Here is an 11,421-nt window from a genome sequence, read left to right as displayed (position 1 = left end):
TAATTTTTCAGTCGCATAATAACTTTTTTATATAAAATAAACGTCATCACACACACACATTATTATGTCGGAGGACTTTTTATAATTTATATCGTATATAAAGACGTTTTTATTATTGTTATACACTAAGATTTTTTTTCCAAAGAAAAAATTATCTTTTAAACAATTTCTTTTAGATTGCATCTAGAGAATATGGATATAAATCTTATTAGTCAAATTGATAGTGATAACATGTAGTACACAAACCTTCACAGTTACAATCATTTATTTGAAAAAAAGTAAATGTAATTTATACATTTTTTATCTTAAATATAAAACAGAAATATCCATTTATTATTTGTCTACGGTTTAATGATGAATACTCAATGCATCACTTTGTACTTCATGGCTCAATTGTGTCTGTAAATTTGATAATTTGTTCTTCAATGCCGCAATTCCCATCATAACAATATTTTCGGGTTTCAAGGCGCCACTACTTTCAACGTTGAAATAATATTTATTTGGCTTGGCTTCCCAATTAAATGGTGCTTCATCTGAAATATATATGATGATAACATATATTTTATTACAAACATTTTAAAGTTTATACAAAAAATATAAAATTATATAAACTTACATTGATCTTCTTCTAATTCACTGTATTCTGACTTGGGCCACTCATCTGGTTTGGGGAATAAAGTATGTCTCATAGAATTGTCTGGGTCATATTCAAAGCTTACACCAGCAGTTGGATTCCATTTTGCATGTTCTTTCCCAAAACCTTTTTTTGCATATGCTCTTAATTTCAGTTCTTGTCCTTTCCTTAGTTTCACTATCAATATCTCTGAAAGATATACTTTTTATCACTTTCTGCTATATTTTTTTATTAAAATAATCAAGGTAATATATAAGAAATAAAAGAACACTAACCATCTGTTTCTCCGTATTCACTTGCATCATCTTCTCTATGTCTAGATGTAACAGGTAACACTCTAGAGTCACTTGACTTGAAATCTGCAGTAGTTACATGTCTAGTTTGGTCTTCAGTGCATTTAACATCCAGAGTAAATTCTACACTGCATTCTGGACAAAAATCCATACACTGACAATCTCTTGTATATTGTATTCTGTCAACTACCTGAAAAAAAAACCTTTTGCTAGTATTGCATCAATTATAATATTTAATGATATAGGATCAGTCGCTATATAACATACATCATCACTTATTAGTGGTATCATTCCAATCCTATGTGCCAAGAATTCGTCACTCAATACAGTAGAGTTGGCTTCCAGTTGTATCCAATCGATGGCCATGGTTGGAGTTTCAGCAATAAAGACACGTCTCATGCTATTCGCTACGCTAAAAATTAATAATTAATTAATTAATCAAAACTGTATTTTGTTTAATATTCAGATCTAACCTATCTAACCTATCTTACCTCAATTCCGTATCTTCCACTTGAAACTTAACATTCTCCTCAGTCAAGTCTGAAATATGGACTGAAGGTTGATTAGCGTATGGCATTTTATTTTTTAGAGATTCACTATTTTTCGTTTATTTACGATAATACTTAGTACACCAACGCAGTACAGAAGCACAACTAAATTCTAACGTTAGTGGAATACTGTAGCCAACTTTATATTGGCCATTTTCTATCTAGGAACATTATGTTACACGGAGCTATTTTATTGGCTATATGTCATCTTAGAAAATATCTTAGATACTATGCAGCCAATAAAATCACTTTATACAACACAGTGTTTATTACTGGAAAACAGGCATTATTTTTATTCGAGACGTAGAAAAACGAGAAGTTGGTTGGTTACGTTCAGAAAACACGATGATCAGTGAGTAGTAATTAGTTAGATTCCTAACTTTAAACTAATTACATTGACAAATTACTTAACTGTTGTGCAACCGTTGTTTTTTAAACACAATACTACTAATAGTACTTTTTTTAGTATATAGTTTATTTAGTATATAGTTTGTTTAGTATATAGAAATGAAATAGAGAGAGAGAGAGAGAGAGAGAGAGAGAGAGAGAGAGAGAGAGTGAGGCGGGTTTTTTTATGAAAACGCATTTTTTCAAAGCTATATTATATATACAACACTTTAGGGAAGATGATTGCTACAAAACATAAAATATAATTAAACAAATGTGTGAGATTTACATATATAGTCTATGTAGCAATATTAAATTAATGAAAAATGCAGTATACCTTTTTAGAAATAACAAGAGGAGCTATATTGGAATTGTTAAAATGTTTTATTAGAAAAATCGATCAATGCGCACATTATTCGTCGAGATTCATTTTATAAATTATGGACACATTTGGTAAAGTGCTTGGAAGAAGCTTGAAATTCGTTTAACATCAACTATGGAAATTGTTATTTAACTCTTTGCAGATCTAAAAAGATTGTGCTGTTTGTGTGCAATAAAAGTACAACAATATGTACAGCATAATAATGGCATTGTCGCTAAGACATAAACTTAATAACATTATATGTACTTGCAACGAGAAATAAAAGTTTCTCTAGTCCTAATTTTTTTATTTCTTTTTTTCCCGCGCGTTTTCTAATATGGCACTCGAGTTTGGTAAAAATTGGAAGACGATGATTTATATGTGACGCTATATACTCATGAATTATAAACACACACACACACACACACATATATATATATATATATATATATATATATATATATATATATATATATTATGTGTGTGTATGTGTGTGTGTGTATAGGTGTGCAGATTTTTCATCGATTCCGTGTTAGAATTTTTTATTCCAACGGGGCTGCACAAACGGGTAAATCGAAACATAAATACTGAATGAGATGCGTTAAAAATGCTAAATCTCATGTTGTCTGCCATGCAAATTTTCAATGAGTTACGAACACATAACTCTTAGATCAAATGAGCAAGAACAACTTCTCAGAGCTCATCCGAGAAGCGGTCAATATCCTGCAAATGATCACCATAATCAGTCGCTTCGCTACCCACGAAAGCGTCGTGGTGTTCTAAAATCTCGTCGAACGATAACCTATTATCGTGATCATCGTCGGAACCCGCAAACAGATGATCTACTTCGTCGCTTGCTATCTCCCTGAAATACACGAGAAGATATAACAGCGATATTCTGTTATGAACAATTCAGTGTAATAGCATTTTATGATACTATCCAGATAGATAGAAATGCTAAACATTGCATGCAAACATAGAGGTTCTGTTTTTTTCTATTGCTGAACTAGCTGCACTAGTTCTCTCTAATCTTTAAATATTTACTTTCTATTGCCACAATATTGTAGCATACTCACTCGTTACTCGGCACAAGCCAAGAGAGAATTTCGTCAGAATCGAGTCTGCCATCTCCATTTTTGTCATGCTCATAATCGAACTTGTCTTTTTCAGTTAATAACCATTCTTTGTCTTTTGATTTGGCTCTGTCACCGATAAACTCCTGGAAGCTAATGTAACCATCCTTATCTACATCTTTATCCTCTAAGGCTTGCTTCAATAAAAGCGGAAACATTCTAGGCGTCTCTTCAGGATGAGTGTAAGCCTTGAATTCCTCTGAATCCAAATAACCGTCCTTGTTCATATCAGCAGCTTCAAACGTTTCTTTATCGTCCTCGATCAGATCGTCATGAGCCAGGTCCTCGGGATTATTGCCATAAATATCCTGCAGGACTTCATCCCAAGTTACTTTGCCATCCTCATCTGTGTCAGCATCGTCCAATCGATCTTGAGATTCCTCTGCAGACAGCATGCTGTTTGCAACATTTTATTAACACACAGTGTTTAATAAATAAGGATTAGCAAGATGTTGAGTAAACAATATACCTAAATGAACGCAAGATCCAAGCTTTCAACTCATTCCTCTCTATATACTTGTCATTGTTCAGATCCATCTTGGTCAATAAGATTCCCAATCTTCTTTTGGATTCTCCTATTGGAAGTTTGTCAAATTCTTCTGCTTCCTTTACGCTTCCTTTGTGCATGGAATAAATAAGAATAAGATTAAAATAGTAATAATATGAAATTTTCCTATAGGTATAGGTTTTGTAAGAAGGATCAAATCTAAGTAAAAATATACATAACCATTTGAAATAAAATTTGCAATAAAATAATGTTCCTTTTTATTTAAAATAAGTTAGAATGTTTGAAGTTAATGAAACTGATATAAGTTAGTGAAAGTTACACACATAAACATTTGAAACATAGTCATAAGAAAATCAAAAGAGAGATACTTAAAATATCAAAACATACATCCTAATTATAGTCAAAATTAAGAAAACATTAATATTTTCTTGCTGTATCTATTTCCGTACAAAATATAATTTGATAAAATATAAAATTAGGATAGATACAGATTGCAGCTTTGAAGTTTCAATGAGGCAAATAAGAAAACAACAAAGTACATGAAAATCTTCAATCATAGTTTATAAATGCAAGATTATGATCAATCTAAATAGTCTGTATGACATACCTGCTTAAAAAATTAGATAAAAATTGGCAGAGATACATACCAACTTCATTGAAATACTACATGACTTGTTATTTCCATTAGGAATTTCAATTTTTCATATAAGTTCTCACATAAAAAAAGTCATCAATTTTTTTTGTAATTTTATATCATAACTTTAATGATTAAATATTTGATGAATATCACATGCCTTTTTGTGCATTTTTATCATTTTCTTTTTACTAAAAAGCCGCATAAATTTTTTTATGTAATTCTATAAAATCTTTTAAGCAGGGATCCCAAAGAGGATAATACGTTCTCCAAAATCGCCGGTTTGTACGCGATTTGTACCTAGGATAGCTTCGTGGTCAAACTCCTGATGATGCTCTCCCTCCGCGTAGTGATCAGCGTCGCGGGGGCTGAAGGCCCCGTCCTCCATCCTCTCATTGCTGTCGACTTTGTTGTGCTGATGCGTGTGAATGTGCGCGGAGGCGGCGTCGCAGGCAGAGGAGATGAAAACGGTAAAGAGGAACAGGACGAGCATCTGAATGCCGCAGATAGCCATCGCGTGTCGCTCACGTTGAGGTGATATGCAACGAGACTGGAAATAACGCGAAACAAGCACCTAAGAGCGACGGCGCATAACCTCTTCGTTGAAACTTTGACGGTCGCCGCGGGCGCGGGTGCTGCGCCGATCGACTGACATTGCAGGCCGCGAGGCGGATATTATCGATTATTTTCCATTACGCACGACATGATGATCGCGCAGTGAAAAATTTCCAGACGCGCTTTCCGCACGATCGTTCTCGGAACAATTGTGCAATATGTTGGTCGACGAGACGACGGATGTGCACATTACGGCGTGTGCACGAATAATATATTAGTTTTAACTGTGAACAAAGACCTTCATATTTATTCGTAAATATTCTCAAAAATTTATTACTTAGCAACGCTGTGTGATGTTGGAAATAAACTCGCTGCTATGATTTCACTGATGACTTTTGTTAGGTTAGCTTAATTTTAGTTTCTGCCTAACGAGTTCTAATTTCTAATCTCTATTTCTCTGCGACTCAAATCAAACTGGTAAAATGATCAATAAGGCAGTAGCAAGAGAAAAAAAAATGTTATCGATAGTAATAGAAAGAAAAAAAGATAATCGCACACTCATGAGATATTTTAATATATGCATGTATATACCTTTGAATACGGCGCCGCGCTTGCGCGATAACCGATCCACTTGAAAGCACAGATGTGTATTATCCTTCTCGCGCGGTCGTTTGATATCGGTATCGTTCAACTATTTTCAATTACACGTAAGACAAATATCTTGATGACTGAACTAGTATCTCGATAACTAAGAAAGAATATCAATTATAATTCTAATGAAATGTTAGATAATGACAGTAGTACCAGTAATTGAACTGAAAAGCAGATTATGTCCAAATTACCAAATAACATAGACTGAACGATTGAATGCTCGTCAAATAACGACAGATTGGCATAAAGAGATATCTTTTAATCGAATGTCGAAAGTTTTCCTTCGGAAATATTAAATACAAGTATATTACCATCACATTGGGGCAGGCAATGCCCGTTCAATTACTGGAACGTTTACCTTAAACGTCGCGATTGTTAATCGTGCTGGATAATTTCCGTCTTCAACTCGCGTCGCGTACGGACGAGCGCATTCGACGTAAAATCGTGAACGTTTGATGTTGTCAACGTGTTGTCTCGCTGTTGTATACACGCATATCACAATGTTTGTACGGGCGAATTTCCGTTGGAGTTCGCGTCGTGTGCGAGCGAAGCGTGACGTGTCAACAAAAGAAAGCAACGCGGGCGCGTCTCCTCAGCCGCGACGCGTGTGCGAAGTCACGGTTTCACGTCCGGGAGTGCCGAGCCGTTGCTCGAAAATAGCCGGCTGTCGTGACGCGCCGCGTCTATTTTCAACTGCGCACCGGCCGATCCTCGTGCACCTAAGTCGAAAGTTTCTTTATTTAAAGCGCCAGATCGATAATGGCAATCGGCCGGAATCTATCGTGGGCGAGCGCGCGTCCCGTTTCTCGCGGCTTGAGGCATATTTACTCGGGATTTCCAGTCGTTGAGTTTGCATCACGATCCTACTCTCTATCATAACTCAGACACATGTTGACATTTTCGATGAGGGAACTTCACAATAGTTAGCATGCCTATTAAGGTTTAAAGGTAATGCCGTTTGATGTTTCGAATTTAGTGGGTGAATCGAGCGGGAAGTTTACCAATCGCGAGGAAATTTGAATCTGCGAGATTACGACGGTGTGTGAATCGATTCTCGATTCGTTGCTAGTAATGAGCACCGTTGATAAGTGGTGCGGATGATTAATATATTTGATATACTTTCCGCAAACGATGATAAACGATACTGATAATTTATTATTATTTGGTATATAAAACGCGAAACTTACATTGATATCATTTTGAATTTCAGAAAATCAAGATACTTTCCTTAGAGTCTTAAGCGTTGTAATTATCGAACTTTGCAACATTGACAATAGTTTGATATTTGAAGAGAATACACTTTGATTTACACAAGGCGTATATCCCATTTTAAATAAAATATGCTAACTCTGAAATTACAAGTTAAGAAAATGTTTCAGATAGAAGTTTTAGTGATTTCAAAAATAATGCATGATAATGCTATTGGTTTGACTTTGCGTTGGACGCGCTATGATGTCTTCAAGGTCAGTTTGAATTTTTTAAATAGAATCATATAATTTTTTAATATAAATTGATTTTTAGAATTATTTTATAAAAAGTAACGAGGTAAAATCAAAAACTTCGAACAATTGAATACTTTCGTAGATTTTTTACATTTTGTTCTGATACTTTTTAGTACAAGAGATATGAAATATTTTGTAAAATATTCACTTTCGGATAACTTCACTTTAATATTTTTGTACATAAAATGACAGATAAAATTGATTATTGAGAAAAATATAAATCTTAAACAAAATTCTATTGCATTTTTACAGATTTATTGATGCAAAAATTAGTATCATCAATTTGTATATGTATATATAGGTCGTCATATATATGCTATATTGATTTATTAACAATCTCTATAATCAGTGATATTATTAGTATAATAGTAGTATATATAGTTACTGATGTCAGGCAAGCTACAACTTAGTTAACACCTGATAAAATATTTTTATTGCATATATAATAAATTAAAAAGAGAATCAATATATAATTTACAGTGTAAGTAGATATATATGGCAAAAATAATATATTTCAATATTTAATGGCATTGTTATTATAACATTTGCCTAAAATCCACAAAATAAAACTAGAAATCGCTCATACTATTGACTTTTTTCAGCTGCACTTTGTTGTTCTATATAATGTCCTATGGTTGTTGAAAGACTTTGCATGCCATTGCTCACATGACTAGGAGTTTCAGATACGAATTTCATACTTGCTATGACTCCTTTATTCCATGTTGATTTTGCAGAGTTGCAGAGCTCATTAGTACTCAGCATTGGTGGAAGCTGTATACAATGATTTAATTTAAATTCTTTTTTATAACAATCTTAATAAAGTATTAAAGAAGATGATATAAAACACAAAGCATTAAATTTATCATGTGTATAAATATAAATATTTTTAATATAAACAGTCACTTATAATTTCACTTGAATATCCTTGAATTCTAGCGTTGAATAATAGCATGCTAATGTTTGATTCTAGCATTGGATAAATATTATGCTAAATATTATGAACTTATTTGTTGAAATAAGACCTACCTCACTTAGAACTTCTTTAGGAATGTTATCTTTGATATAAGGAGCAACATTATTGTAGACCTTTCCGTACAATTGTACGCTGTCTTCGGATTTGGACCATAGACCCTGCTGAATGCTATAATAAACAATACCGCTTGCGAGAGTGGTCTTGACAGCGAACCTACGGACATAACCTTTAATCGTAATGTGATCTTGATTTGCGAGACGATGAATTATGCGGATACCATATCAGTGGGTTGTCTCTAGTCCTCTGCAAATGTACTAACCGCACGAAGCCCATTGTCAGAAATTACTTTGGCGTACGGATTTGAAACTTCGTTGAGTCTACTGAGACAGCAGTTCGTAACACGAAAATGCTAAAATTACGTAAAGCCTGTCTAGTAGTGATAAGTATTATTAACGCGGTAACTGTTATTTTATAACTATTTAACTGTTAATCAAAATAACAGTTATTGACTTATTTCATTGGTCATATTCAGCAGAACGTTTACTTTGAATTTGTTGAAAGTCTTCTAAGTTAAAATTAAATTCTTCTTTTAGATCTAGAGGAAAAATGTAATTCAAACTTAGTATAGAAAACCTTCCATTTTGCAGGATTCACACTGCATTGACGTATGATGTTCGATATCCAATAGCAGAACAGCTTTCTAATGGAGAATTTAATTCTCCATTAGAAAGCTGTTCTGCTATTGGATATCGGACATCGGACGCGGTATGAATCTTTCATTATATTTAAGAAGTCTGTTCTTTTGCTCTGCACTGCTGCACTGGTACAATAAGTTAGAGTGAGAAAAATATATATTTGTCTCACTCTAACTTATTGTACCAGTGCAGCAGTGCAAAGCGAAAGAACAGACCAAAGGCTTCCTTGAGTTCATCTTCAGATGTTTTGTAGCCAATAAAATGATCCGTACAGCATCTGAAGATAAACTTGAGGAGATCTTAAAGGTCCGTCTACAATGAAATTAGCAGTAGGCAGTAAGACGTAAGTAGTAAACAAATTGACCAATCACAATCGACTATTTTTATAATATTCTATTGTGATTGGTCAATTTGTTTACTACTTAAGGCCATCACACACAAAATTCCGTAAGAACTTAAATCGTAAGCGTAAGGAAATCGACCAATTACAATCGAGTATTCGCCTATTCGTAATAATGGAGGGGTTATGGCTCTGGTGACATTGGGTACTTTCCAATTGCTTAATACATCTTGATACACACGTACACAAAATCAGTTTATTGGTCACATATTATCTAAAATATCTTGTAAGATAAAATGCAACCAATAAACTGGTTTTGTGTGACAGTGTACGCAACTGGAAAGCATCCATTACCTACACCTACAGTTCAAATTTTTAGCAATGGCGTAAGGTCACTAAAGCTAGGTGCACTCAACCATATATTGAAGTCTTGAGTTGCTTTCTTTTTAGGCGCTTACGCGCTGTAAGCATTATTCTATCTTTATCGCTTATTAGATGCGGAAGAAAGATAGAGTGATGCTTATAAGCGGTTAAAGCGTCCAAAAGGAACGCTTTGAAGTACCTACACCTACCGCCCTCTGAGATAGTCTCCGGATGTGACCGAACTAACGGGTGACGTCATGCGGAGTGGGGATGCGCGTCATTGAAACAGAGAGAAGCCTGAGAGCGGCCACGCCATATGTTTTGGGCGACACCGATATTCACGCTGGTGCGATGCGCCATCTGCACTCATTTTACAGGTGGAACTACGTTCCCTACGCCCATTTTCAGACGATGCCGGTAAAGCAGCGATTCGGTCTATTCTACGCCCATTTCCTGACGATTCGTGTCCGTGCTAAGCGCATAATTGCATGGTTAAGAACATGGACCATTGCGTATGAACTTATATTCCATCTAACATGCACATGATCTTTTCTCTTTACGCACTGTCATAAATTTATTTACATGTAAATGCGAGAACCTGACCGCGAAAAGCACGCCCACTTCATGCCCTACATAACGCAACGATATTAATCGCATTATTATAAAACATTAATTCCAGTAGCATAAACTATGGAAAAACTAGTGCTCTTTAAATAACATCAATATCTTTCATGGTTGCCGAGAAATAAGGAATAAATGCTAGCGGCATGTAAGAGCTTGATCGCACCGTCGAAACATTCGCGCATTTCTATACTTTACCTAAAGCAGTGGTATTAATCGTAATATTATAAACAACTAATTCCAATAGAGTAAAGTGTGGAGAAGATAGTGCTTTTTGAACGAAATCGATATCTTTTGTAGTTGCCGAAATTAAGCAATAAATGCTAGCGGCATGTAAAAGGAGTGTATGAAGTTGGCACCCCGCTTTTTGAAATTTATAATTTTGAAAGTTGTTCCAGATTGTTCTGACTTTGTACCACATTGTTCCAAAGTGATATTGCTTTATTCAAAACGGTTTTCAAATAAAACAAAAAAAAAATGATTTTTTGAGCTGGCATCCACTTTTCGAAAATCGAACATTCTGATACTGCAATAGATTGTTCTAGTTGTTCCAAACATTGTTCAAAAGGACATATCCGTAAGTTCAATTATAAGTCCAAAAAATGAAAAAAATGTTTTTGACCTGGCACCCCATTTTTTGAAAAGAAAGCATTCCGATAATATAGATTGTTCTAGTTGTTCCAAACATTGTTCAAAAGGACATATCCGTAAGTTCAATTATAAGTCCAAAAAATGAAAAAAATGTTTTTGACCTGGCACCCCATTTTTTGAAAAGAAAGCATTCCGATAATATAGATTGTTCTAGTTGTTCCAAACATTGTTCAAAAGGACATATCCGTAAGTTCAATTATAAGTCCAAAAAATGAAAAAAATGTTTTTGACCTGGCACCCCATTTTTTGAAAAGAAAGCATTCCGATAATATAGATTGTTCTAGTTGTTCCAAACATTGTTCAAAAGGACATATCCGTAAGTTCAATTATAAGTCCAAAAAATGAAAAAAATGTTTTTGACCTGGCACCCCATTTTTTGAAAAGAAAGCATTCCGATAATATAGATTGTTCTAGTTGTTCCAAACATTGTTCCAAAAGCACAAATCAATAAGTTTAATTATAAGCCCGAAAAATTAAAAAAATTTTTTTGGCAAACAGTCTATCGGACCAAGAGTAAACTTATACTATCTTTCTTGTTCCAACCGAGATCTTTTTGTTCTGAGTTGTTCTAG

The 11,421-nt window shown here is 34.3% G+C and overlaps 3 protein-coding genes and 1 long non-coding RNA gene across 9 annotated transcripts; 1 reads left to right on the top strand and 3 right to left on the bottom strand.

Annotated features, from left to right (window-relative positions):
• Positions 1-247: 247 nt before the first annotated feature.
• Positions 248-1,609, bottom strand: LOC116848951 (DNA-directed RNA polymerase II subunit RPB3). 2 transcript variants are annotated; one of them, XM_032825617.1, is made up of 5 exons: positions 1,419-1,609; positions 1,195-1,339; positions 910-1,117; positions 617-823; positions 248-533 (listed from the first exon to the last, which is right to left on the bottom strand). In XM_032825617.1, the coding sequence occupies exons 1-5, from the start codon at positions 1,502-1,504 to the stop codon at positions 349-351; spliced, it is 831 nt and encodes a 276-aa protein (XP_032681508.1). In that variant the 5' UTR covers positions 1,505-1,609; the 3' UTR covers positions 248-348. The 2 variants fall into 2 exon arrangements, with proteins under 2 accessions (XP_032681508.1, XP_032681509.1); XM_032825618.1 differs by having other exon boundaries at positions 1,195-1,334; positions 1,419-1,570.
• A 614-nt stretch (positions 1,610-2,223) lies between these two features.
• On the bottom strand, positions 2,224-6,205 carry LOC116848950 (reticulocalbin-2). Of its 4 annotated transcripts, none has more exons than XM_032825614.1 (6): positions 6,063-6,205; positions 5,645-5,683; positions 4,799-5,048; positions 3,826-3,973; positions 3,300-3,752; positions 2,224-3,088 (listed from the first exon to the last, which is right to left on the bottom strand). In XM_032825614.1, the coding sequence occupies exons 3-6, from the start codon at positions 5,010-5,012 to the stop codon at positions 2,917-2,919; spliced, it is 987 nt and encodes a 328-aa protein (XP_032681505.1). In that variant the 5' UTR covers positions 5,013-5,048; positions 5,645-5,683; positions 6,063-6,205; the 3' UTR covers positions 2,224-2,916. The 4 variants fall into 4 exon arrangements, with proteins under 4 accessions (XP_032681505.1, XP_032681504.1, XP_032681506.1 ...); XM_032825613.1 differs by having other exon boundaries at positions 6,016-6,159; XM_032825615.1 differs by lacking the exon at positions 5,645-5,683 and having other exon boundaries at positions 6,063-6,200.
• A 296-nt stretch (positions 6,206-6,501) lies between these two features.
• LOC116848953 lies at positions 6,502-8,102 on the top strand. Its single transcript, XR_004379038.1, has 3 exons — positions 6,502-6,652; positions 6,915-7,167; positions 7,459-8,102. It is a non-coding gene; the product is annotated as an uncharacterized LOC116848953 (long non-coding RNA).
• LOC116848952 lies at positions 7,617-8,796 on the bottom strand. Of its 2 annotated transcripts, none has more exons than XM_032825619.1 (3): positions 8,457-8,796; positions 8,233-8,392; positions 7,617-7,977 (listed from the first exon to the last, which is right to left on the bottom strand). In XM_032825619.1, exons 1-3 carry the CDS (start codon positions 8,510-8,512, stop codon positions 7,792-7,794), a joined length of 402 nt encoding a protein of 133 aa, XP_032681510.1. In that variant the 5' UTR covers positions 8,513-8,796; the 3' UTR covers positions 7,617-7,791. The 2 variants fall into 2 exon arrangements, with proteins under 2 accessions (XP_032681510.1, XP_032681511.1); XM_032825620.1 differs by having other exon boundaries at positions 8,499-8,791.
• Between the last annotated feature and the right edge of the window lie 2,625 nt (positions 8,797-11,421).

Source organism: Odontomachus brunneus, unplaced genomic scaffold (genome assembly GCF_010583005.1).
Source record: "Odontomachus brunneus isolate Ranch 3 - 2012 unplaced genomic scaffold, Obru_v1 Obru_scaffold_103, whole genome shotgun sequence".
Lineage (NCBI taxonomy): Eukaryota > Metazoa > Arthropoda > Insecta > Hymenoptera > Formicidae > Odontomachus > Odontomachus brunneus.
The sequence above is the reverse complement of the archived record's forward strand: the minus strand, read 5'-3'. Positions and strand labels throughout refer to the sequence as shown.

Excerpts from the sequence above, each read along its gene's own strand:
- LOC116848952 (XM_032825619.1), bottom strand. The coding sequence starts at position 8,512 with ATGGGCTTCGTGCGGTTAGTACATTTGCAGAGGACTAGAGACAACCCA. Across the intron at positions 8,393-8,456 it reads AGAGACAACCCACTGATATG|GTTCGCTGTCAAGACCACTC; the intron begins GTATCCGCATAA and ends TTATGTCCGTAG. Across the intron at positions 7,978-8,232 it reads CTAAAGAAGTTCTAAGTGAG|CTTCCACCAATGCTGAGTAC; the intron begins GTAGGTCTTATT and ends CATTGTATACAG.
- LOC116848951 (XM_032825617.1), bottom strand. The coding sequence starts at position 1,504 with ATGCCATACGCTAATCAACCTTCAGTCCATATTTCAGACTTGACTGAG. Across the intron at positions 1,340-1,418 it reads GTGGAAGATACGGAATTGAG|CGTAGCGAATAGCATGAGAC; the intron begins GTAAGATAGGTT and ends ATTAATTTTTAG. Across the intron at positions 824-909 it reads TGAATACGGAGAAACAGATG|AGATATTGATAGTGAAACTA; the intron begins GTTAGTGTTCTT and ends TATATCTTTCAG.
- LOC116848950 (XM_032825613.1), bottom strand. Across the intron at positions 3,974-4,798 it reads TGACCACGAAGCTATCCTAG|GAAGCGTAAAGGAAGCAGAA; the intron begins GTACAAATCGCG and ends CCATGCACAAAG. Across the intron at positions 3,753-3,825 it reads TGGATCTTGCGTTCATTTAG|CATGCTGTCTGCAGAGGAAT; the intron begins GTATATTGTTTA and ends TGTTGCAAACAG.